Raw genomic sequence first — 26,799 nt, 5'->3', positions numbered from 1 at the left:
ACTAGTGGGGTCTGCCCTGAGTGCCTCTCTGGGGGATGGTGAGGACAGAGTGAAGATGGTGTGTGTGACAGTGTGCTGAAAAACGTAACATGGAGAGAATAGCCTAATGATGACATTATCCGCTGGAAACCAAGTAGAGTACTCTAAATGTTGAACTGAAACAGGACTCAAAAATTACACAACCACCCTTATTAGTCTTAGCTCTTTTCTTAGTAGAAGTGAGTTGGGAGGCTTAGAAGGATTGATTCATGAAGATCTGCTAAGCAAGCATCTCTGAAACTCTTTATCAAGAAAGGTGGAAGTACCAGGCATTTGGGAGACATTAAAACCTCATAACAAGAACCAGGAGCAAGATGGATGCCTGCAATTGCGGTCACTCGCTCCTGTTACCCTGGGGGCCCTAGCTCATAAAATAAGGAGAAAACTAAAATGATACACGAATGGTAGACATGGGCAGACAAAACTAAGGTTACTTAGAGATGATAAAAGTTTTTAATCAATAAACTATTAGAACTGTGTGTATATACGTAGTATTAAAAAATCTAATAGCGCTTCTATGTACCAACAATAACTATTTAGAGACTGTAATGGGAAAATGACCCATTCACACAACAACAAAAATTATGCAGTCCCTAACCAATACATGAAATCTTTATGGAAAGAACTGTAAAGTTTTACTGAAGGACAGGGAAAAGCTTGTTAACAAGGAGGTTTTTGTCGAGGTAGGCATTGTGGCTGTGGCTGCCCTGTTGTCCATGGAATCAAGGCTAAAGTGGGTTGAGTAGCTTTCCCAAGGTCACATGGGAAGTTACCAGGTCATTTTGAACACTCACCCCTAGACTTTCTCATACTTCCTAAACAAGATTTCTTACTGGTCTCCAATAGGCATTTTCTGAATGAGTTTCTTCTGAGGGATTGTTTTCAGAGAGTAGCTTTGCCGGATTTTGTAATGTATCATTGAGTTCAGTTCAGTTGCTCAGTCATGTTTGACTCTCTTTGACCCCATGGACTGCAGCGTGCTAGGCTTCCCTGTCCATCACCAACTCCCAGAGCTTGCTCAGACTCATGTCCATTGAGTTGGTAATGGCATCCAACCATCTCGTCCTCTGTCATCCCCTTCTCTTCCTGCCCTCCATCTCTCTGAGCATCAGGGTCTTTTCCAATGCATCGTCAGGGAAGCATTTCTCTTGCTATTTTGGCGTAGGGAGGGGTCTAGCTCTCATGAATTGGCACTTCCAGCTCTTATCTTTCTGCCCTTGTTTGTCTTCAGTAACAAATGTGGCTTCTCTGCAAATACCAGGGCCTCCTGTGTTTGAGAAGCATGGTTTTAGGAATGCCTCTTGTTGGCTATAATTCTTTGTGCATTAGGGGTGGCCTTCAAAAAAATGAACGATCATTTTTGGTGACTCATTTCCAAACGGATCCATTCTCCCATGGCCCATTGTTGAAAGACTCCCAGGGCAAATTGCCATACTTGCTTGGCTTTTTACATTTAGACTTCCATATGTTGGACTTTAAAGTGTATTAGCAATATTTGTCATGGTGGCGCTGTGTTAATTGCATACATTGTATGATTCCTTTTAATTCCAACCACAATCCCATGGAGTTAGATGTTATCAACCCCATTTTACAGATGAGAAAATTGAAGCTGGGGGGTTAAGAGACTTGCCCTGGTCCTGCAGCTGGTAGAGCTAAATTTGAACCCAGGCATGCCTTGGTTTTAGCCGTTGTGCCCTCTTGGTAGGCTGCCTGTTAACTCTCAGACACCAGCTTTTCAAGTCATGGCCTCTTCAAATACAATATCGAATAAATAAATTTTAATACCTAATAACTTGCAAAGTCTATATTAATATAAAGTAGAGTAACCCCAGATAGCTTTTTAATGAATGTGTGTAATGCTCTGATTTTCTTTTGTTGTTATTGTTGTATTTGTTCGAATTCCTTTTGAGAATGCACATTTGTTTTGAAACCAAACCTGTCTTTCTTGCCTACATTTCAGTCAGAACTAAGACATGGTCCGTTTTACTATATGAAGCAGCCACTCACCACAGACCCTGTTGATGTTGTACCGCAGGACGGACGAAATGATTTCTACTGCTGGGTTTGTCACCGGGAAGGCCAAGTCCTTTGCTGTGAGCTCTGTCCCCGGGTTTATCACGCTAAGTGTCTGAGACTGACATCGGAACCAGAGGGGGACTGGTTTTGTCCTGAATGTGAGGTTAGTTCCTGATGAATGAATGCATTGTCTGCCTCGTTTACTCTCCTTTCTGTTTCCTCCTTTGATATCAAATTTTTCAAATAATCCAAACACAAGGAGAAGAGAAGTTTTTTGCCTTCCCTCTGCTTGATGCTGATCATCCCCTTTTTGGGGACCGACACTGGCAGTGGCCTTAGCACTCCAGCTGTTGCAAAGACAATCGCACTGAATATTGATTTTGATTCTCCGTGGGTTTTTGGATCACTCTGAGATCTTCAGCCTTCTCTGATTCTTCTGGAGTGAGCATTCCAGAAGTTACAAACTTCTACCAGTTCATACGTTTCGAAAAGATCCCGAGCTCTTTTCTTCCTTCTTGGATGTTGTTTCCTGCTGCATCATTGAATCCTCGGCAGTAGCCAAGCTGGAAGACCAGTGTTGTTTGTATGTCCCACGTGTCCGTCTGATGCTCTTTTGCATACCTCTTAAATGAAGAGGTCCAGGAAGTCCTCTTATGATTTGAGAAAGACTTAAAGAAGGGAAGGCGCCATGGAGCCATGGGAAAAGGCAGTGGGTACGGAACTGAGTCAGAAGCACGCTGGCACAGTGAAGGGAACGTGTATATTTCATTTGTAGCAAAGCCTGAACACTCTTCATGAAAACAATTATGATTTCCACTCTTATGAAGTGTCCTCTAGTCTTGGGAACATCGATCTGAGATGCTTTTTCCAAATGCTGAAGATAAGAATTTTATCTAGAAAACAAAAATGAAGTGAAACAACAGCAGCAGCAAACAAAAAGAATGTCATCTACAAAGTTATTTAATATGGAATGTCACCTGAATTCAAAGGTACATTGGTATTAGGTCTCAAATGAGGATGCTTTCTATGTAGGAAATGGAAAGTTCTCAGATGTTGATCATGGGGGAAAAAAGGCAAGCTTTAGGACGGTGTCTGTAGTACTGTTTTTGTGTACAGTAAAGGGAAAATCTATGGGAAGAAATTAGGTATCAGATCAATATGATGATATTTTAATGGTGTTATGCCCCTAGAATTGCAAAAGATGATCCCTGATTCTCTCTGGGTTACTTTAGACAGAGACATTGTTCAGCAGTGGCCTCCTGTTCAGAGTCCAACCTCATTCTCTGCATTTAATTGTGGAAATTGGAGCCTTCATCTGTTTCCTTTGTCTTGACCATTCCTTCCCAATTGTTTAATAATTTCTCAGCGAAGATAGTGGCTCAGAAAGGATACTTTTGCTGTAGAGAATAGAGCTTGATGAAAGGCAGCTGAAACCATAGGGATTTATTATCCTGTATAGAAAGAAACCAGAGGCAGGACCAGGACAGAGTTTGTTGAGAGCCAGAATCTTCACATTTTGTTGTTGAGGTGACGTGTCCCTGGCCATAAGATGGTGGCTGGAGATTTTATCACGTGTGGCTAGACAGTAGTCCTCCTGGGAGAAGTGTGTCTCCTCACATCCCTTTTTATCAAGCAAAAGACATGTCCTTGGGCTCCTTGGTCAGGATTGGCTCACCAATCCCCAGGCAGGAAAGGCTTGCAAATGTCTGTCTGGCCCCTTTTCAGTCCATATTGTAGGACCCAGGCATTGCCAGCCAGGAGGACTGGGCTGGGGCTGGGAGAGAAGAGGTCTACAGTTGAGTGAGCAACTCAGGTGTTCACCATGGATAGTTACCTGGAAACGAACTGGAGTTCAAACAGATATGTGATCTGTGTCTAAGACTTTTGAGTCCTGGATTTCTTCCAGGAGTGAATGGGCGAGGCAGTCAACTGGGAAGACCAGCTGTTTCCTGTTCTGGTAGTCGAACAGTTAGATCCATGCGTCATCTCCTCTTCCGAGCACCTCTTGTGTTGCCCTTTTTTCTCAACAACCAACCATGAAAGTTCCTTTTGGAGGATCTGGAGATCTGAAGAATGGAAACAAAATCCAGATCAGTTGGAGAAACCTTGCTTTGCTCTCCCTACACAGGTGATTCAAGTGTGACATCATCCGAGTTGGCTATTTTTGTTCTTGCTGCTACCTAAGGATTCCACAGCTCTGAGGTCTGGTACCAGTTTATATAGCAGAATCTGGTTTCAGACATGTCTTTGATAGGAATTTCTCTTTTCTTGCCCATGGAGGCAGACATGTAAGATTGCTCCTTGGATAGTTTGCTGGAGTGTCCTGAGTGGGTTCACGTCAGTGGTGACGGAGAATGAAATCATACTTATTCGTTCGCTTTCACGCATTAGACTTTTCTATAGGGAAGACTGTCCTGCCCCATCCATGATGTCATTGCATCAATGCCTTGTCAGTTTCCTGAAAGATAGCCCAGAACCTTTAGAGGCTCAAGGAAAGTGGTTCATTCATTGTGTGAGGAGAGTGCTCTGAAGCCTCCAGTGGCCTTTCACGTCCTATTTTTGAAACCCAAGGTTATAAGAATGACAATTTTTCGGGTCCTTGCCCACCCCCCCTCTTTTCAGATTACATTGTCTCCATGAGCTAACAACACTTCATAATCAGGTCATCAGTAGATTGATGTGCTGCTTCATTTTTATCCACAGATCCAGCCCCCAGGTCAAGTAGATTGGAGTCCTCATCAAGCGAAACAACTGGTCTCGTTTAGATGGGGATCATTTTGTATGTGTGAAGTTACTGGAAAGTTAGGAAAGGGAAATGAATACACGGGATCGTAATATTCTTTCCTAACTGGGTATTTGTGTGATTTTGACTTGCAGAAGATCACAGTAGCAGAATGCATCGAGACTCAGAGTAAAGCCATGACGATGCTCACTATCGAACAGTTATCATACCTGCTCAAGTTCGCCATCCAGAAAATGAAACAGCCAGGGGTAAGAAGACACTTCCCCTTGATACATGTGTTAATGAGAATGGTGGTTTTTGTTCTGTTAACATTTTTGTTCCTTGTAGTTACCTTGGCTTTTCAGACACGTGTGCTTCTTACTCTTTGGGTCTTGTGTGCCCAGATGCAAATCCCTGAAAATTTAACTGGACAGAGGCATTCAGTGAATTCTCAAAAGTGAACACTTGGCGTCCCCTAGGAGTTTAGTCAGGAAGTGACATATATTAGGAAGCTGGTGGGGATTTAAAATTCTTAGTGGTTGCAAAGTGAAACCTCAGACCACACTAGATAAGGGGGAGTGGTAAAAATTCCATTTCAGTGAGAGAGCTGAGTGCAACCCAGTTGATTTGTAATCAGGGTCTAATGAGGGGGAGCCTTCAAGTAAAACTCAACCAGTGAGATTCCTGTAAAGGGTGAGGATTTGCTTAGTTTCTTTAAGTTTGAATTGGGCTGTGATGCGCAGCCTTTGCCCTTAGGAAAGCCGATGTGAAAGCAGGCCTGCCGTGCTCAGCTGGCAAGCTGTGCACTTTAAAGCGGCTTCTCTCAGAGTCCCAGTTATCATAGCTGCAATTTTGTAGGTTTTTGCGACTGTTGTCAGAAAGATGGCAGTAACATACCTTGTTTTTAAAAATAATACTTTATGACAAGATTATCAACGTTAGGACATTTTTCCTACAGAAAGTTGGGTTCTTTTGTAGAGTTCTTTGGTAGATTTACACAAAGGCACCAGATGGGCTAGTGGTGACCCTGTGTGAAACTCTTCAGACTTTGCTTTCTAAGTCAAAGGAATATATGGAAATACAGAATCTGAATGCTTTTAGTAGCCCTAGTGGTTTAATTTCTTTAAAAATGCAGAAACTTTACTTTTGAGATTCTATTCTGAAATTTGCTATCATGATGGAAAAAGTTCAGAGCATGCCCATTGGGTGTTGCTAAATTGCGAACCCCTTTCACAAAAACTCCCATCAACGGAAGCAAAAGTATATAGCCTCATTAAAAATAAAACACCAAACTTTGACAAGAAGAATTGATTTATTTAGATTTGTCAACACTGTAGAGTTATAAACCAAAAAGAAAAATCAAAGAAGGTGTTAATTTCTTACCTAAATTGTTTGTTACAAAATCAGGGCAGAAAGTTGCTGATTTTATGGAAGCATCTTTTAAACTGACAAAGCTAAACTTATTCTGGATGAGAAAGAGCTTGGGTAACTGCAAATGGTAACCCATTCACATGCCTTGCTTGAGCACAATTTGGTCGTTAATTAAATCTTATCTATAAGTGTGTGTGTGTCTGTAAAAATTGTATATGTGTGTTCCTGGTCATAGTTCCTTGACAAGGGATCAAACCTGGGCTCCTGGCGTTGAGAGCGCTGAATCCTAACCACTGGGAATTCCCTATATATTTTTTTATTAATAAGTAAATAGTGCCCATTGACAAACCAGGCCTCACATTTTGAACTGATTCAAATAGGGCTTGAAAAAGTGGAATAAGATACAAAACCTTTACTCCAGGGCCCCAACCTCCAGGCCACGGACTGGCACGCCTGTCAGATCAGCAGTGGCATTAGATTGGAAATAAAGTGCACAATAATTGTTATATGCTTGAATCATCCCCAAACCATTACCTCACCCCCTTCCATGGAGAAATGGTCTTCTACAAAACATGGCTCTGGTGCCTAAAAGGCTGGGGACCGTTGCTTCACATAGTCCCTGTGTTGAAAGTAATTTGGCTCCTAAGAGGAGGAGCAAAATCTCACTAAGATTTCCACCCATGTGTAAAATATCTGTTGGCACTTAGGGGAACTTTTTGGCATGTCATCTCTGCTACTGCTGCTAAGTCGCTTCAGTCGTGTCTGACTCTGTGCGACCCCATAGACGGCAGCCCACCAGGCTCCCCCGTCCCTGGGATTGTCCAGGCAAGAACACTGGAGTGGGTCGGCTTTTCCTTCTCCAATGCGTGAAGGTGAAGTCGCTCAGTCGTGTCCGACCCTCAGCGACCCCATGGACTGCAGCCTTCCAGGCTCCTCCGTCCATGGGATTTTCCAGGCAAGAGTACTGGAGTGGGGTGCCATTGCCTTTTCCGATGTCATCCCTAGGTGTAGCCAAATTTCACCGCCAGTCAGTTTTAATCATGGGCATTTGCAGTATACTACAGATGAGCCTCCTTCAGAGTTGAGGTCTAAAGTAACTGATAGCCCATTGTTCTTGTCGATCTTAACTGAAGAGGCCTGGACCTGTTTTTGAGTTTACACTGAAAACAGAACAGATGACAAAACTGGAACATGGCTGGGCCCATGATTATTGATAACCAGGCAGAATTAGAAGGTAAACCACTTCGGAGCTTTCAAGGGCCTGTTTTGTAGAAAGGTTTAGAGCGGTACTTTCTGGAAAGATGTCTCATTGTGGAAGCGCTTCGTAGGCGTTAATGCTTGCGGTCTTCCGTGGCAGTGACGGGTTTGTGTTTGTGTACACGCGTCCTTTCTTTTACAGACAGATGCATTTCAGAAGCCTGTCCCCTTGGAGCAACATCCTGACTATGCAGAATACATCTTCCACCCCATGGACCTTTGTACATTGGAAAAGGTGGGCTTCCATCAGAGAGCCCACAGCTGTCGAGATGACTCGAGACTCGCCCTCACTTCCCAGCCCTGTCTCAAGTTAGATGGCTCTTCTGTGTCTCCCCTGCGCCACTTTCATTTGGATGGAAGAACGCTCATTCCCCTAACGTCTTTGTAACATTTTCCCAAGGATTGCAGTGGGCGTTGAAACCCACTGCTTAGCGCCAAATAGTATTTCTGCTGGTGATTCTAGCCTTTTATCTGAGAAAGTTACAGCCTGTAAGCATTAGTGATTTGATTGATTTGGGGTTTACCCTTCTCTTTCTTTTGGAGGTGTTAATGAGAGCAGCAGGAAGGAATCAGAGAAAATTAAGTATCTGGGAAACCTTCATGTTAGCAGTAAACATGTGGCTTCTTAGATCTTGACTTATTTCACGGAGAAGGGTATTTCAGTAGTGCCTAACCCTGGTTTTCAAAGGTTTGAACTGAAATTCCATGCTGAAAATTACACTGGTAGCATTTTAGACTGTGTGTCATCTTGGTGCTGATTTTCAAATTTTTGGCACCAAAATATTCTTAAGGAAAAGCATGAATGAGGAGAAAACATTACTTTATATGGTGTGTATTGATGGACCCACTCCCCCAACCTCCAAACAGTAAATTCAACCTGCTTTGGAAAATTGCTTACACCCTTATGATGTTAAACAAAAAAGACATTCCAAAAAGATGAGGTTAGAATCTTAATTTCACAAATTAATAGCTTTGGAACTTTGGATTAGTTCTTTAACATTACTATACCTCAGTTTCTCTGTCTGTAAAATGGGGATAAGAATGGCTTCATTGAGTTTTCAATTATGAGGCTTATGGGAGACTGTACAATTAATAATAAATGTGTAAATATATAAAATACCCTGGTTCATTGGAAGAAGCTGCTTGATAAATGACAGTGCCAAAAGATGAGAAGATTCAGGTTAGTGTGATGAATTCAGTGAATGCATTTTTATAGAGTTATAGATCTCAACTGTAATAGCATCTTGGGAAATGAGTAAAAGCATTAATTAATTTGGCAAATGACTGCTAAGAAAATTATGTGGGGACGCAGGTGTTACAGGCTGTGGCTTATAGAGACTCACTGGTGATTATTTTCTGTGGCTTTTCTCCCCAGAATGCTAAAAAGAAAATGTATGGCTGCACAGAAGCCTTCCTGGCTGATGCAAAATGGATTTTGCACAACTGCATCATTTATAATGGGGGTGAGTGGCTTAGATGACTCTTAGAAAAGAGAGTGTGCTGTGTGTGTTGCCTATTCTCTTGCCTTTCATTAAAAAAAAAAAATCAGGATCTTTTCTCATGCGTCAACCCAGAGCTGAAGAAACTTACGTGTAGATTGCTAATATGTGTGAATAGGGCGCGGTGACTACATGCATTTTAGGGTATGAGCTGATGTCCACTGTTGCTTGTGACTATGTGATGCTTTTACCTGTCCTCTTAATTAAAAAAAAATACTTATTTATTTATCTTTGGTTGCGCTGGGTCTTTGCTGCCTCGTGTGGGCTTTCTCTAGTTGCGGCGAGTGGGGGCTACTCTTCGTTGCTGTGCATGGGATTCTCATCTCGGTGGCTTCTCTTGTTGTAGAGAACAGGCTCTAAGTGCTCAGGCTTCAGTCATGGTGTGTGGGCTTAGGTGGTCCACGGCATGTGGAATCTGGGATTGAACCCGTGTCCCCTGCATGGGCACGCAGATTCTTAACCATTATATCATCAGGGAAGGCCTCCCTGTCCTTCTTAATGGAGGAATAATTATATAAAATAGAAAGCACAGGTTTTACAGGTACATTCCCTGAATCTGACAAATGTGTTCCACCTCCATAACTCCAACCACAAATAAGACCCTGAAACAATTCTATCACCCTATTATATCCCAGTTGCCTCTCTCCACTAAATCCACACTCCTCAAAAGGAATTACTGCTCTGTTTTCCATACCTGAGAATTAATTCTCCATATTCTAGAATTTGATATCAGTGGAGTCTTGACTATGTGGACAGAGTATAATATTTTGGGGATTCATTTCTGTTGTATGTATTATTGCTTTGTTTCTTCAGTATTGTGTCAATATACAATTTATCCATTTCCTTTGTTGATGTTGATGGATATTTGTATTGTTTTGAGTTTTCGGCTATTACAAATAAAGCCCCCACCCCGTCAACATTGTTACAGAAGTCTTTGTGTGGACATAGGCTCTCATTTCTCTTGGATAAATACCCAAGAGTGGTATTGCTAGATCATTGAGTAGGTTTGTATTTAAATTGTAAGAAATTTTACCAAATTATTTTGTCAGTTGGTTGTATTATTTTACACTCCTTCTAGCAAGTATGTGAGGGTTTTTGTTGTGCCATATCATTGCCAACATTTGAGTTTGTGTAGCCGTTCTTGAAGGCATGAAGTGTTATGCAGTGGCCGTTTTATTGGTCTCTAATGACTAGGTATTGAGTACCTTTTGTGTTTATTAGTCATTTATGCATCTTTTGTTGGTAAAACGTCTATTCACATCTTTTGTTCATTTCAAAAATTGAATTTTTTTTTTGTTATTGAGTTTTAGGACTTTTCTTTAGATTCTGTATAAAGTTTTGTTAGTTATGTTTTTGTGGATTAAGCCTTCTGGACAGATTGGAGGAGACTTCCCATTAAAACCTATTCCATGGGCACCTTTGCCATTGCCCTATCTTCTCCCATAATCCTCTCTGTCTGCCTTCTTGCCAGGTAGATCTTTAAGCGTGTCCTGCCCCATCCTGCTCCTCTAGTCCCCTGCTGAAACACTCCTCTCTCTTTGCCTTGATGATTTTTCCTTGTCCTTCAGTCTCAGCCTTTCCGTCCTGAGGAGTTTTCCTTTGTGACCCAGACCGTATTACATACTTTTGTTAAGGGCTCTCAGTACCTGTCCTTCCGCATGACAGTATTTATCGCGCTTTCTTGATGGTGCTTTTTAAATTTTGAGTTGCTCACCAGGGTGTAAGGTCTTTAAGGGCCTATCTTGTTTCCTATACACACTTGGGCCTAGCATAGACTGTTGTTAGCTGATGTTTGAAGAAGGAAATACGAGTGGATGACTATCTGCTTAAAGTATATATTTTGCATTACTAATGTGTTTGCAGGGCTGGGGATGCAGGGATGAGAGAAAGATATGTATCTAGGCATTGGGAATTTGTGTAAAGGTTATAAACTCAAATGCAGAGAAAGGCCAGTAAGATCATATAAACAAGTGAATGAAGCCAGGTAGCAGAAAAACAGTAGAATAAGCCAGGATGACCAGTGCGGGGAGCTGGAGACTGCAGACAACAGGGAACTCCTGCCCACTCTGGAGAGGTTGCCATTGGACACTCCAGTGCTTTATTGGATACAGAGTTTTCTGATCTGAGTTTTCAAACATGTCAGAAATCTAGGTATTTGTGTGTATGAAATCTTTTGCCACCAAATCTACAATTTCTGAAAACATACTGTTCAATACAACATGGCTTTTTGACCTTCTTGTTCTCTGGTTTAGTGCAAAGGTGAGGGATTTAAGAGTTAGACCTGGAGCCATAATCTCAATTCATTCGCTCAGTGATCTCATATATGTGATGATTCCTGAACCTCGGTTTACTCTTAGGTGAAACGAGACCATTCATGCTTGCTTCCTAATAAGTCTTTTTTAAGGAGTTAATTTCATTGCACCAGGCACACTGGAGTTAGTCAATTAAATGTTTTCTTTTCCCTGGACTCTTCTTAGTATTCCCTGGTGCCTCAGAGGGTAAAGCATCTGCCTGCAATGTAGGAGACCTGGGTTCGATCCCTGGGTCAGGAAGATCCCCTGGAGAAGGAAATGGCAACCCACTCCAGTACTCTTGCCTGGAAAATCCCATGGACAGAGAAGCCTGGTAGACTACAGTCCATGGGATCACAAAGAGTCGGACACAACTGAGCGACTTCACTTTCACTTTTTCTTGGGTTAGGGTCTGGGACAATGGGCAGAAGATGGCTCCTTTATATATTTATTTATTTACGGCTGTGCTGGGTCTTTGTTGCTGCGAGGGCTTTTCTCTGGTTGCATAGAACAGGGGCTACTCTCTGGTTGAGACGCGTGGGCTTCTCATTGTGGCGACTTCTCTTGCTGCAGAGCATGGGCTCTAAGGTGCTTGGGCTCAGTAGTTGTGGCGCATGGGCTCAGTTAACTCGTGTAATTTTCCTGGACCAGGGATCAAACCTTCGTCCCCTGCATTGGCATGTGGACTCTTTATCACTGGACTACTGGGGAAGTCCAGAAGGCTCCTTTCCACTAATTTGGGCCTTGAAACTATACAAGCATCTTTCAAATGTTAACTTGTAAACTATTGGGAAACCACCACAAATTGTCATCTTTCAGGGAGTATCTCAGCACCAAAGGCTGGTTCCTGGGAAGAGTCATCTACACTGATGTTAGAAGCCAGACATGTCTTGTTTTTAACCTTTAAAGGGTTACTGCCAAGGGAAAGCAAGTGAAAAGGTTGTTAATAGAGGTGTAAATCCTAAGGTGTTTCTGTGTTTCCATTTGAATTAATCCTATTGTCTTATTCCCTTAGGAAATCACAAATTGACACAAATTGCAAAAGTAGTCATCAAAATCTGTGAGCATGAGGTATGTGTTTCTCACTGTCCCCTTTTAAGTGTAACTGGAATGATGGGTTGGGTGATTGATGTTCCCATTGGTGGAATTGTCTGAGGGTAGTTGTGGAGATTTGAGAATTTGTTGATGCACAGACAGCGTCTTTTGTCTTCGAGGAAAGTAAAAGCAACAGAGAGGACCCTAGTATGTGATGAAATAATACCCTTACCTTATCTGTGATCTAAGAGAGAGGATTTTTTCAGCCTTGACTGGTGGTCAAGCACTGCCTGTAGTGTAGAGTTTATGATTCTTTGCCCCACAGTCTGTGGCATTTCCCTGGGTCCTTTTTAGTCTTCTTTTTTGGTTATAGCACAATTTATATATTTCAAATGGACAAAAAAATTAGTATCATTTACAGTATCTTAAGATAAACTGCCTTTGAATGGAAGCTTTCTTTCCAGTACTTTGAGGTCTACAAGACGAATCTAGAAAATTTACTACTGTGGAAAATGAAGACTGCTTAAATCGATGGGGGCAGGGGAGGCCTGTGGTTTTTCTTTTTGATTAATTGCTGTAACGCTGTCCTTCAGGCGGCTGAGGGAGTTTCATATTTTCTTTAGATATCATTAGGCGCCGAATCTCTTGCAGGACAACTTTGATGCTATACGAATTCTGCCATTTTGCTAGCACTGATAACGTTAGGCTCTTGGGTCCGCCACTCCATTAGAACTATTAGCTCCATTCATATTAGTTTTTGTTACAAATCTTACAAAGGGGGGTGCTTCTGGGTATTTAGGTCCACATTCTATTTTAAGGCTGTATATTCGGTTTTCATAAATTGTCCGAGCCCGTGGTGGCTGCCATCTTGTGTCGCTGTTGCTCAAAGGCCGACCCCTTCTTCCCTTTCAGATTTCTTGTGGCAGGTGTTTGCATTTGACATTATTTGCAGGAAATGTCCTGAATTTCTCCAAGAATGGCCTAGGTGTTCTGGAAAAATGCCCCCTAGTTTTGATGGTGTGGATGAAATGAACCTCCTGGGCTGGGCTCGGGCTGTTCCATGTGTGTGGGGAATGGACCAAGTTAGGACGCTGAGGTTCAGAAAGAGATGATGATGGCTTGGGCTAGGTGAATGCATCAAGGTTGGTGAGAAAGAGTCCAGTTCATGTCCAGGGTGTTCCCCACCGTGGCACTTAGTTTAGCTAACCTTACCTGCCAGTATCGTCATGTATTTCTTGAGGACTTGCAGATATGAGGCCCCTGGGAGTGACACATTCTAACACCTTTTTGCTTTACAGATGAATGAAATTGAAGTTTGTCCAGAGTGTTATCTAGCTGCCTGCCAAAAACGAGATAACTGGTTTTGTGAGCCTTGTGTAAGTTGGGTTTCCTTTTCTATCTTTGTTTTCTGAACTCTTTGCCTTGGATGACCCAGGACAGCTTTCATCAGGTGACTTACTGGATGGAACTTTGGATGATGTTTTTAGATGATTTTCTTGCTGATACAGTTATAGTCAGAAAGGGAGTAATTCAGGTGGGATAAACCTCTTTGGCTAAAAGTTCAAAGCATCATCATTGACGGGGTCTGTTAGTCCTTGAAAACAGCAGGATGCAGAGTAAAAGAAAAACTCATCAGAGGGAAGACACACCAACGCCATGCAGACCGTGAGCCAGTAGCGGCGAATGAGTCTGTCCCTTACGAATCACCCGGGTCTATTTTAAGAGGTTTGGAAATCCCTTCTAGGATAAACTCCATGATCTCGCCAAACCATGGTTCTTTTTTTCCCCCTTTCTTTAAGATTTGATCAACGATTTAATCAACACTGACATAGTCAGAGTTCAGGAAAGAGCAGGAAAATACAGGGTTGTCTGGATTTCCTTTTAAAAAAAAAAAAATCTGTTTTTAATTGGAAGATAATTGCTTTACATTGTTGTGTTGGTTTCTGCCATACACCAGTCAGTCATAGGCATGCGTAGTCTCCTCGCTCTTGAACCTCCCTCCCACCTCCCACCCCATCCCACCCCTCTAGGTTGTCACAGAACACCAGGTTGAGCTCCCCTGTGTTCCATATGTAAAATCCACTAGCTGTCTATTTTACATATGAAACCATGGTTCTTGAGGATGGGATGGGGGTAGGGAGAGAATGTCAGTCACCCTTGTTGTCCCCAGGGATCTACATTTTCCAAACTGGTGCTTTGTAGAGAGAGGTGTGTTTTGGGGTGGGCTGGGAGTATGGGGGTGGGGGTAGAGGGAATTGGGCAGCAAGACTTGTCATTAGAGTTGAGAATCAAAGCATAGTTGATAGCTTTTCCTGCCTTTGGAGATGAATATCTGAATAGTTAGGCTCTGAGTAGCACTTGATGAAGAATAAAGGTATGTAGTGCTGCCTGTTACTCTGTGCTCGGTGTCATGTGCATTTAACCCTCCAACTTAACAGAGAGTTGTAGGTATTACTGTCCCCGTGTTGCCCAGAAAGGGTCAGTCTCCTGCCCACTGCCATCCAGGTGGTAGTGGCACAGCCAGGATTCAAGCCTGGATTTGTCAGTGCTCACTTCTTCTCAGTTTCCCCGTTTAACTGCCAGCCTTGCCCAGGCTTACTGGCCACGCATCTGGGGACTGCTGCTTGGGGAGACAGACCCTGTTTGAAACTGTCCTTTTTCACTTTGTGGCCTGTCTCACCGCTCCCTTGCCTGAACCTCACCTACCGAGCTTTATATATGGTTCTTGCTGTCGAATACGTACAAACTCGGGATTTTGTTTTTCTTTTCCTAGAGCAATCCACATCCTTTGGTTTGGGCAAAACTGAAGGGGTTTCCATTCTGGCCTGCGAAAGCTCTGAGGGATAAAGATGGGCAGGTGGATGCCCGTTTCTTTGGACAACACGACAGGTGGGAGTTAAACACGGGCTTCAAATGCGTAGCTCCGAGTGAGCCTTTGATCCTGCCAGTGAATGCGAGACGGGGCAGGGGGGCACGGCTATTATTTGATTGTCATGATACCCACCGATGATCTTGTACTTTAAAAATACTGGCCTGGGCTGTGTTAAGCCTGATTGTGCACCGGCTTCCGTTTTTTTCAGGTAGGTTGGAAAGGATCTTGCTTTCGTGATTTTGTGGATGTAGCCAGCATGGGCATAGGTTCCATGGCTATTTTAAGCTCTGCTGTTCTCTTTTTTTTTCCCCCCTGCAGTAAATTAAATCACCGCACAAATTGCTTTTCAAAATAATGCTTTCAGGGATCAGAAACATTTCCCCAGATTGCTGGTAAATGAATCTCCCATCGTCATGTGGGGTAGTCCCCTCCTGTTCCTTTTTCTGTGGAGCTAAAATGGGAAATTAGAAGGGGTTGCTGTTTTGACAGGTAGGAGCCCTCCCTCCTAGCCTTCCTGCCCTCCCCCTCCTAGCGATGCGAATTATTCTAGCTAGATGTGAATTACTCTAGCTAATAGCAGCTCTCTGCAGAGCGCAGCCCCCCACCTGCTTCAGAACAACAGGTAGATGGAGATGAGCAGCGGTTAATATCTCCAGCTCTCTTTCAGCAAGTTATGTTGTGATTAAATGAGGCAAACCGCGGCCCCCCCCCCCCCCCCCAGAGCCCTAGCAGGCAGGCTGGGAAAGTGTTTGTGTGTGTATATATTTAAAAGACATATTTTGAAAATTATACCCACCCACAGAACATACAGAAAATACAGTTTATCATTTGAAACAACAGCAGAATCTGAAATAATTGCTCCTTGTAAAATTTTGCTTGTCACCTTGGGGAAAAAAACCAAAAAACAAATTTCAAAGTAGTCTGCAAAGTCACTTACCAGGAATCCAAGCAGTGCATTGATAGGAGACAAGATGGAAATTAGCGGAGATGGTTCTGGGTTTGATAGCAAGTATTATATTTTGATCTTGACCATTTTTTGTTGGGAAGCTTTCTGAAATTCCCTTATTCGTTCATTCATTCAAAGAAACATGTTTTCAGCGTGTGCCGTGTGCAGGCCGAGTGCATGCTACTGTGGCAGCTGACATTAAGTGCTTTTTTAAATAGAAGCTGCTTTTATCCCCATTTCACTGATAGGAAAACCAAGGCCCAGAACTAGAAAGTAGCTCAGCCGTGTGACTGTGTTGCCTCTCAAGACATAGCCTCCTAGAGGCTTCCTGTCACTAAGCAAATAGGATATCCCTTTCAATATTTCCTGGGTCTCCTTTAAGATAAAGAAACCCTTTTCTGAAATCACTTGTAAAATAACTTCATGGAACTTAGGATACCAGTGCCGGACAAAAATGGGAGAGGGTACAACCCCAGTGACTGTGGCTGCTCAGCTCCTGGGGGTGCAGGGTAGCGGTCAGATGCGTCTCCCCAGCACCCCTCCAGGCAGGGGCTCATCTCCACCTCACCGACAGAGTGGAGGCTGGCCCAGCGAAGGGGCATCAGCTGTCGGGGCCGCCTGGGGCTCCCCGCTGCTCCTCAGAGCCCCATTTTGGTCCGGACTCCTGCCCACTCGACTGAAAGCCCCAGAGGCCCCACAGACGCTGGCCCTGGGGCATCTGGCTCCTGCCCAGCCCTCGTTCTGCCTGGCTGCACCTTTGTTTCCTCGGGCCTCTGCAGAATGACAGCAGTGAGTGGGAGCGGATGAGAAGAGGGTGGTTTCCAGCACTCTGAGGGCGCAGGTGGGTATTTTGAGGGGTTCCATGTTCATTTGCATCGTGACCTAGCATCACCAAGAGCTGTGAGCTGTGGGCAGCCAGCCTGTGCCCTGGACTCTGCCCCATGGCCAGGCTTTGTTTCTCCTTGGTGGTTTTCTCTTAAAAAATAGGAAGGAGATGCTCTTAACATTTGGGTACAAGAGAAGATAAAAAGTTTCTATTTTCTACTTTAAAATTTTGGAAGACTTGGTGTTGGGTCCAAATTCCCAAGGCACTTTGATAGCACCTGAGTAGGGGGTCCTTGCATTAGACTGGGTGTGAGTTTCCCACCTGCTCTCCCCACTAAGTCCACGTTGCTCCCCATGGCTTTGTACCTGAGTTGAGTTTATGGTCTATGAAATCCCTGAGGTCTCCTTGGAAACGCTTATTCCTACCAGATTCCCATCTATACGCTGGGTTGAGGCTTAGGGGCATCAAGTATCACAAAGGCACACCCCCAACGCTCGTATATCCACTCTTGCCTTCCCCAGAGCATGGTGGTTTTGTTTCCATCTCCTGCCTGCCTTCACTTGGGTGGCTGATTCCAGAAAAGCAGCTCACGTTCTAGTGGATTTCTGCAGAGCACACTAGGATGTGAAGGTTGATGGTAGGAAGACAGAACTAGCCTGAATCAAGAGTTGAAGGGCTTATACCCCAAGGCTAATAGTCTGTTTTCCCATTTTTTCCATGTGAATTATCTCATGTTCAGAACCATGCACCCCTTTTAGGGTTGTGGTTTTCCAACCTTTCCTTCTAGTCCCATGGAGAATCGCAGTTTTAAGAGAGAAAAGAAACCTCTTTATGTCTGAGTGCATGAGAGTGAGATTTGGGGAATAATTATCTTCTCGGAGGTGTGGTCTAGGATCCAGACTGTTTTCTTACTCTCTACCAACCCAGAGGCAAAGGGGATTTATTATTTTTTTAATGGATTAAACTGACTAAGCTATTGAGCCTTTTAATGTAGCTGAGTGTCTTGTTCACATTCCGTCCTTGTGACAGAACATGCCTGTTAAGTGAATTGTTAATTAACCATTCAAACCAAGTCATTTTTTAAAAATGGAATACGTGTTTAAGAATCTTGGTAATTCCACCAGGATAATTTGGTTTGCGTTAAGGAAAAAAAGAAAAAACACCGTTCTGGAAACAACCTAGGTGGCCATCGAGAGATGAATGGATGGAGTAAATGTGGTCTCTGCACACAGTGGATACTGTTCTGCCTTAAGAAAGATGAAGCATCACGGCTGTATCAGAAGGACTTTGGGCAAAGTGGAATAAGCCAGTTCCACGAATACTGCGTGATTCCATTTGTAGGAGGTATCTGAGATAGTCAGGTTCAGGGGCTGAGGACTGGGGAAAAAGGGAGACTACTGATTAACAGATACAAAGTTTCAATTAAACAACCTGAATAAGCTTTAGAGAGCTGCAGTAGCAGCATATACCTACAGCTAGCTGTTTAAAAAATGTTGCCTGCTCTATCAGTAGGCAAAGGAAGGTACTGCCATCAAGCCAGTACAGACTCCCAGATGATGAACCCTGAGGGAGCTTAGGATGGAGACAAATGGGTACTCGGCTGCCAAGCGCTCAGCCGCTGCAGCCGACCCCCAGCGGTGCACCCTGAGGGGACTCAGGCTGAGAAAGCCCCAGATAGCTAAGCTGCATGTCAGAGGAAAGATTTCAGTGAACCCAGACTCGTGCATCTTCCCAGACTGAGAAAAATGCTGAATTCCTTAACACGAGATACCTGGTTTTTCTTTAATAGGAATCTTTTGAAGTTCTGGCTACCTGGTCTTTGTTGCAAAAAATCTCCTGTATATCCTGACTCCTCCCTTGCCTCTTTGGAGCAATCTCTCAGTGTGATCTGAGAGGCTGCGTCCTGGGCTGAAGTCCTCAGTTTTGTCCGCCAAATAAAACATAATTCTCAACTTTTAGGCTGTGTTGTTTTTCCGTTGACACAGCAGTAATGTATGATACACTTGTTAAGAGAGTACATTTGTTAAGAGGGCAGATCTCAACTTAAGTGTTCTTGCACAATCAAATTTGTATAAAAAAAAAAAAAAAAAAACTTAAAAATCTTGGAAATGACCAAGGCTGATTTAAACTCCCTTTCTCTTTTGTGCTCCCAGGGCCTGGGTTCCAATAAATAATTGCTACCTCATGTCTAAAGAAATTCCTTTTTCTGTGAAAAAGACTAAAAGCATCTTCAACAGTGCAATGCAAGAGATGGAGGTTTACGTGGAGAACATCCGCCGGAAGTTTGGGGTTTTTAATTACTCTCCATTCAGGACACCCTACACGCCCAACAGCCAGTACCAAATGCTGCTCGACCCCTCCAACCCCGGTGCTGGTGCCGCCAAGATGGACAAGCAGGAGAAGGTCAAGCTCAGCTTTGACATGACGGCGTCGCCCAAGATCCTGATGAGCAAGCCAATGCTGAGTGGGGGTGCAGGCCGCAGGATCTCCTTGTCCGACATGCCGCGCTCCCCTATGAGTACAAACTCCTCCGTGCACACGGGCTCCGACGTGGAGCAGGACACTGAGAAGAAGGCCACATCCAGCCACTTCAGCGCCAGTGAAGAGTCCATGGACTTCCTGGACAAGAGCACAGGTCAGCCCCAGGGAGAGAGGGTGCAGGGGGTCCCTGCGACACAGGGGTTCTCATCTGGGGGACACCTGTCTGGCCCTGACTACCTGGTGAGCATCAGAGTCAGAGGGAGCTGGGTGGGGGGAATCTCATCCCAGTGGAGCTGATTTTAAATTTTAAGTGAGTAAACCCACTGGGATTCTTGCTGTTGTCATTCAGTCGCTACGTCGTGTCTGCCCCTTTGTGACCCCATGGACTGCAGCACAGCCCCACAAATGAGAAAAGCGTTCCCCAAAGGCCAGCTGGAGGTCATTCCTAGAAGTGGGCAGAGGTGGCCAGAAATCCTTCAGAGTTCAGTTCAAATGCCTCGGAGATGAATCACAACTTCCTGCAATCGTTTTTTTCTTTCTCAAGAATTTTATTTTAATGGAAACAGTATTTTTCTATCAAAACCAGATACTCGCATTACTGAAGGCTCAAATATTAGAGAAACATGTAAGGGAAACAAGAATATTCTCTCCCCAGAGAGAGCAGAGGACTCCCACTTCTTGAATGGTCCCAGTCCACTCCTCCCCGCGTCCCACTCAGGTTAACAGTCATGTTGCATCTTGCAGCCTGGCTGCTGTAGCAGAGGTGAAGGAGGAGGATGCTGGTCTCGGATCAGGTCCCAGCTCTGTCATTTACTAGCTCTGTGGCTTCAGGCAAGGCGCCTGACCCTCCCATGCCTTGGTTTCCTCTCCTGTAACACAGCCATAATGATAGGCCCTGCCTCAGTGTTTCTTGTGAGGATTAATGAACGATATACATAAGGGGTTTAGAATAGTACCTAAGATAATAAGTGCTACAAAAATGTTGGCTGCTCTGTTATTCTGGTAGTCACTCGTCCCGTGCTGATACGGATCCGGAGGGGTGCTGCAAGGGAGGGGTGCTGGCTGAGTGTGACAAAAGCAAGGATGACTTAAATTGAATTCTTTTCTATCCAGACATAATTCAGTTGCATGTTAAAAACCTATGAGGGGGCTTCCCAGGTGGTCCAGTGGCTGGGACTCTGAGCTCCCAATGCAGGGGACCCAGGTCAGGGAACTAGATCCCGCATGCCGCAGCTGAGACCTGGTGCGGCTAGATAAATAAATATTAAAAAAAAAAAAAAACCCTGTGAGAACTTTATGGTTTCCTCAAGGAAATGGGTTTACTGTCATTTTTCTTGAAACGTGGCCTTTACTGTTTGCTCTTTCTTGTGCTCTGAGAGGCACAGGGAAGAAAACAAAGCTTTACACTAAACGCGATGCTGGACGCAGGCAGCCTGCAGGCTCTGGGCTGAGGACACTGTTGGTGAACCTCAGGTACAGGCCCCATTCTCAAGGGTTTCAGCCCATGGTTGCTGCCCAGAAATGTGGACTTAGGGTTTTCACGTTTTAACATTTTTATAGAGAAATGGGGAATCTGCCTTTTTATGTAGACTCGCCAGTTATGAAAGTTCAGCTCAAACTGTCTTAAGATATTTGCCAGGATGAATAAAGCACATCCACAGGTTCGACCACCAGTATTTAGGCTTCTGGCCAGAGCATTACCCTTGGATAGCCTTTCAGATCAGCCCCTCTCCCCACCTCCCTCCTTTCCTCTTTCCCTTCTTTCCTTCACAGAGAACTCTTGAGGGAGCAGGCATCGGGAATTTCCTGGTGGTCCAGTGGTTAGGACTCCAAGGTCTCGCTGCTGGGGTCTGGGTTCGATCCCTTGTTGGGAAACTAAGATTCCACAAGCTGCATGGCACCCCCCTCCCCTCCCCCTCCCAAAAAAAGAGGAGCAGGCATCAGTTAAGAGAACATCAATATCCCCAGAAGATAAATGATGACGCCTTAGTCAATGGTGAACTCAGAAGATTTCTACTCATTTTGGTTCACGCTGTGGCTTCTTTCTGGGTAGCCGCTTATTTTCAAGTACTGCTTGTAGCTGCTCTGAATGGCTCTAGGTGGAGCAGAGTTCATCACCAGCGGCTTTTGATTCTTCAGAGTAAAGGCTGCAGTCTCTTCTTCAGTTCTGATCCAGCCACGTGGTTGACGGATTCAAGGTTGAGTTAAGAGCTTTGTTCTGGGATGACATAACTTCTGTTGACATAGCTTCAGAAAAAAGCTTGCCCTTTGCCCCCTTGTTTCTGACCAGAGTCCTTAAAGGCTTACTTTATTCCATGACATGATTTCATTTAAGCCAAGTTAACAACATATGATGTATAATCACACAAGCTCCTCAGCCTCTGAGTTCCTATTGAAATCCTACTGCTTGAGAAAGCAGCAATGGGCAGCAATCCCATGAATTACTGTTGCCTGAACTTTCCATATCTGAGGTTATTGATATTTCTCTCGGCAATCTTGATTCCAGCTTGTGCTTCTTCCAGCGCAACGTTTCTCATGATGTGCTCTGCATATAAGTTAAATAAGCAGGGTGACAATATACAGCCCTGATGTACTCCTTTTCCTATTTGGAACCAGTCTGTTGTTCCATGTCCAGTTTGAACTGTTGCTTCCTGACCTGCATATAGGTTTCTCAAGAGGCAGGTCAGGTGCTCTGGTATTCCCATCTCTTTTAGAATTTCCCACAGTTTGTTGTGATCCACACAGTCAAAGGCTTTGGCATAGTCATAAAGCAGAAATGGATGTTTTTCTGGAACTCTCTTGCATTTTCCATGATCCAGTGGATGTTGGCACTTTGATCTCTGGTTCCTCTGCCTTTTCTAAAACCAGCTTGAACATCTGGAAGTTCACAGTTCACGTATTGCTGGAGCCTGGCTTGGAGAATTTTGAGCATTACTTTACTAGCGTGTGAGATGAGTGCAATTGTGCGGTAGCTTGAGCATTCTTTGGCATTGCCTTTCTTTGGGATTGGAATGAACACTGACCTTTTCCAGTCCTGTGGCCACTGCTGAGTTTTCCAAATTTGCTGGCATATTGAGTGCAGCACTTTCACAGCATCATCTTTCAGGATTTGGAATAGCTCCACTGGAATTCCATCACGTCCACCAGCTTTGTTCGTAGTGATGCTTTCTAAGGCCCACTTGACTTCACATTCCAGGATGTCTGGCTCTAGGTGAGTGAGCACACCATCGTGATTATCTGGGTCGTGAAGCTCTTTTTTGTACAGTTCTTCTGTGTATTCTTGCCACCTCTTCTTAATATCTTCTGCTTCTGTTAGGTCCATACCATTTCTGTCCTTTATCGAGCCCATCTTTGCATGAAATGTTCCCTTGGTATCTAATTTTCTTGAAGAGATGTCTAGTCTTTTCCATTCTATTGTTTTCGTCTATTTCTTTGCATTGATTACTGAGGAAGGCTTTCTTATCTCTCCTTGCTATTCTTTGGAACTCTGCATTCAAATGGGAATATCTTTCCTTTTCTCCTTTGCTTTTCATTTCTCTTCTTTTCACAGCTATTTGTAAGGCCTCCTCAGACAGCCATTTTGCTTTTTTTCATTTCTTTTCCATGGGGATGGTCTTGATTCCTGTCTCCTCCTGTACAATGTCACGTACCTCCGTCCATCTTGATGCTTTTGAACTGTGGTGTTGTAGAAGACTCTTGAGAGTCCCTTGGACTGCAAGGAGATCCAACCAGTCCATCCTAAAGGAGACCAGTCCTGGGTGTTCATTGGAAGGACTGATGCTGAGGCTGAAACTCCAATACTTTGGCCACTTCATGGAAAAAGTTGACTCATTGGAAAAGACCCTGATGCTGGGAGAGATTGGGGGCAGGAGGAGAAGGGGACGACAGAGGATGAGATGGGTGGATGGCATCGCCGACTCGATGCACATGAGTTTGGGTGAACTCCAGGAGCTGGTGATGGACAGGGAGGCCTGGTGTGCTGCGATTCATGGGGTCGCAAAGAGTCGGACACGACTGAGCGACTGAACTGAACTGAACTTTTTATCACCCATGATTTTTTTGTTTGCTATAGTGTGCATACCACCTGTTTTATTATATTCTTATATATTAGATTCACAATTTAGCTTCATGTAAAGCTAAATAAAATACACAAGCTCATGTGTTTAAATTGCTTGCTGTTTTTTTTTTTTTTTCCCCTAATGTACATGAAATTAGCACATAGCTTGTAAAGTAAAACATGTTGGTCCGTGAACCACTGTGGATGTTTCTACACCATATTTCAGGAAACACAGTTCAGAGGAGTGTGAGGAACACATATCGTGGGTTTAATTAAACTTCTCTCATCCCTCGAGAGGGGCAGAGGTTGAAATGATGCCAGAATTCCTGACAAAGTTCCTCATTATTTGAGTGACTTTTGAGATGGTGAGTTAGCAGATGCCCCGTTTCAGTAGAATTTAAAATCTGTTTCGCGAAACATAATCTGCTTGCTAGTATGTGTCTGAGTTATTTTGCTGATCATTAGTTAGGCAGCCAATGAGTAGTGTAGGAAGAGAAGGTATTTATTAAAAATCTTTTTAGTTTTAGAAACTGTCCCCTTTCTGGAGCCAGATGGTAAATATTTTAGGCTTTGTAGGTCTCGTGTCACAACTCTGCAATTATTCAACACCTTGTTTGTGTTACTAAAATAGCCATAGGCAGTAAGTATGTGACTGGAATACTGAAATTTGAATTCCATATGACTGTTATGTTTTCAGGAGCTATGAATCCTTTTTTTCTCCCCTAAACCACTTAAAAGTGGTAAATACCCTTCTTGGTTTCCCAAGTGACTCAGCAGTAATGAATCTGCCTGCCAATGCAGGACACACAGGTTCGATCCCTGGGTCGGGAAGATCCCCAGGAGAAGGAAATGGCTACCCACTCCAGTATTCTTGCCTGGAAAATCCCATGGACAGAGGAGCCTGGCGAGCTACAGTCCATGGGGTCAAAAAGAGTTGGACGCGACTTGGTGACGAAACAAGAACAGCACCCTTCTTAGCTTGCAGGCAACATGGGTTGGTTTGCCAATATGTGGTGCAAAGTAAGAGAAACTCTGAGTCACTCTCCTCCTTTTACAGAAGGCAAGGTGAGGTCTCTGAGAAGAATGAGGGGGTTCCACAGCCAGATTCTGAGACTGGCTTTCTTTGCCCTGCGTGCCACTGCCCTCTGCTGTTGGCAGTGATAATAGCATTTAGTGGAAGAAGACATGGGATATTTGTTGACATGCCCCCACAATCATTGAGAATGTAAGTGAGACAAGACTGTGTTTTGTCTAAGATTGTATTAAAATAGTAGCTTGTCATAGGATTGCAAAACATTAGTTTCAGCAGGGAAAAATTTATAGTCTGCAGCATAAACGTACACATTGAAATAAGTTATTAGATAAAAATTTCATGAGAGTTTAGAAACCCTCCTTTTGTTTAGGGCATTGAGGAGCTCAGAATCATGTGTCTGTAATCCTCAGGGCTGGTTTTAGTCTTCGAGGAGCACTTTGGTCAGCCAGAAGCTGTTCACTCCTGGAATCTTGTCATGTTACAGGTCAGAGTAGTTTATTCTCCATGCTTTGTCTGCTTCCTCTATCTAGACCTCCTGGCCAGAATTGATGCCTTGCCAGTATTTTGCTTGCAGGATCCTGTTGCATTTTATATGCATATTGAAATTATACATATAAAATTACAATTAATATGTATTAGGGTAAGAATCCTGGGGCCTGGCTTTCACCAGCCTCTGGGCTAATGGTGGTTCTTTGGTCTTGCAGCTCCACATGGGTTACTCCAGGGAAAAAGGAAGATGGTTTCGTATACACTTTGTCCTGTGAAATCAATATGTATTTGTCATAAACCAATGGTTAGTTAGAAAAACTAAAGTCAGGGATAATCCCACCTTCCACAGTCAGCCCTCAGAGATTGTTTCCTGAACTTTTTCTTTTTTGTCACACGGCATGCTGGATCCTAGTTCCTCGACCAGGGATCGAACCTTGGCAGTGAACATGAGGAGTCCTAAGTACTGGACTTCCAGGGAATTCCCCGTCCTGAGCTTTTTTCTATGTTGGTTGACACAATCATATGCCAAGTTGAAAATTCAAGTACTTTGGGAGATCAGGCAGATACAGAAATAAGCGAGGATTGGAAGTGACAGGGACTGAACTGAAGCAGAAATCTGCTTGTCTTCACGACCATTTAACCAACTCATGGGTGCCTGTGTCTGTAACGCTTCTCAAAGCAGTACTGACTCTTCTGTATGTGTGTGCTGAGCTAGAGACCTGTGCATTTTTAAAGTCACTGGCGGCCCTCTCCCCTTGCTGGTTCTAGCCAAGTGGGAAGGTTGGCTCAGTGTTGCCACATTTCTGTGTTGTTCAAGAGAAATCCCAAATATTTTTTAAAATGCAGACTACCCCAGCTTTTACACGTTATCTTCCATTTTTAAAAATAGCTCAGAGGGACTTCCCTGGTGGTCTAGTGATTTAAGACTCTGCTCTCCCAATACAGGGGGCATGGTTCAATCCTTGTTGGGGTACTAAGATCGCACATGCTGTGGGATCTTACAAACCAAGACAAGTGAAAAAACTACAGGCTGCATCAAATGCGTCTGTGAACTGTTTGCCTCGTGGACCACCTCTTTCGTGTGGACCTATTTAACTTAGCCTTGTATTCTGAATGGGCTCCCCTGCTGGCTCAGGTGGTGAAGAATCTGCCTGCAATGTGGGATGCCCTAGTTCGATCCCTGGGTTGGAAAGATCCCCTGGAGAAGGGAATGGCTGCCCACTCTGGTATTCTTGCCTGGAGAATTCAATGGACAGAGGGGCCTGGCGCGAGCCATAGCCCATGGGGCCCCAAAGAGTGGGACACGACAGAGCGACTAAAGCTGATCTGAGGAAAATAAAACTGTGTTCTGACTGCTTTTCCATGTTACTAAATAACCATCTAGAGCAGCATTTCTGTCCTGTACTGATCATCCAGTGATTCTGTGCTATATAGGTCCTTTGTACAAGCCACCAAGAGCGGTGCAAGATGCCCGCAGCCCTTTGAATGTACAGGTTGCTTCCAAAGTTCTGTAAGAAGAGGAGCTGAAGCATGAACCATGACTCCTCCACCGGCTACCGCACCCAGAGTGGTGGGGTGCGTGGGAGGAAAGGGCCCCTTTTTTCTAGTTTAATTCTGCAACTTACATTTCATATAGTCAAAAGGGCACTTAGCACAGGCTGGGGGTTTTGTAAATGTAGATAATAAATGATGTATTTTAGCCGGCACTCGTGAATTGTACATCAAAGTAGATTATCTGATTAAATTATTTGTGACTTCAAAGGCAATTAGGTCTTCCTTTGGGCAAGATTTATGGCTTAATAAAAGGATTGGCATCCATTTGAAGGCATAATTGAAACGAGCATTTCCAAATGTCTTTCTGCTTT

General features: G+C 43.9%; 1 protein-coding gene and 1 pseudogene across 30 annotated transcripts in view; one reads left to right on the top strand and one right to left on the bottom strand.

Moving 5' to 3' along the window:
- The window catches only part of ZMYND8 (zinc finger MYND-type containing 8), a 140,066-nt gene that overhangs the window by 63,561 nt on the left and 49,706 nt on the right, over window positions 1-26,799 (top strand). For 26 of the 30 annotated variants that reach the window (XM_055545188.1, XM_055545207.1, XM_055545183.1 and 23 more), the window contains 8 exons: window positions 2,000-2,218; window positions 4,933-5,046; window positions 7,548-7,640; window positions 8,781-8,868; window positions 12,211-12,266; window positions 13,529-13,606; window positions 15,004-15,119; window positions 19,028-19,509. In XM_055545188.1, coding sequence (XP_055401163.1) covers window positions 2,000-2,218; window positions 4,933-5,046; window positions 7,548-7,640; window positions 8,781-8,868; window positions 12,211-12,266; window positions 13,529-13,606; window positions 15,004-15,119; window positions 19,028-19,509 — 1,246 coding nt within the window. The remainder of the gene's footprint in view (window positions 1-1,999; window positions 2,219-4,932; window positions 5,047-7,547; window positions 7,641-8,780; window positions 8,869-12,210; window positions 12,267-13,528; window positions 13,607-15,003; window positions 15,120-19,027; window positions 19,510-26,799) is intronic. The other 4 variants (XM_055545204.1, XM_055545206.1, XM_055545205.1 and 1 more) reach the window with 1 other exon arrangement.
- On the bottom strand, window positions 12,798-13,458 carry LOC129626150 (ubiquitin-conjugating enzyme E2 variant 1-like; annotated as a pseudogene).

The sequence above is a fragment of the Bubalus kerabau genome, chromosome 13 (genome assembly GCF_029407905.1).
Source record: "Bubalus kerabau isolate K-KA32 ecotype Philippines breed swamp buffalo chromosome 13, PCC_UOA_SB_1v2, whole genome shotgun sequence".
NCBI lineage: Eukaryota > Metazoa > Chordata > Mammalia > Artiodactyla > Bovidae > Bubalus > Bubalus kerabau.
Note: the sequence above shows the minus strand (reverse complement) of the source record. Positions and strands in the feature narration are given on the sequence as shown.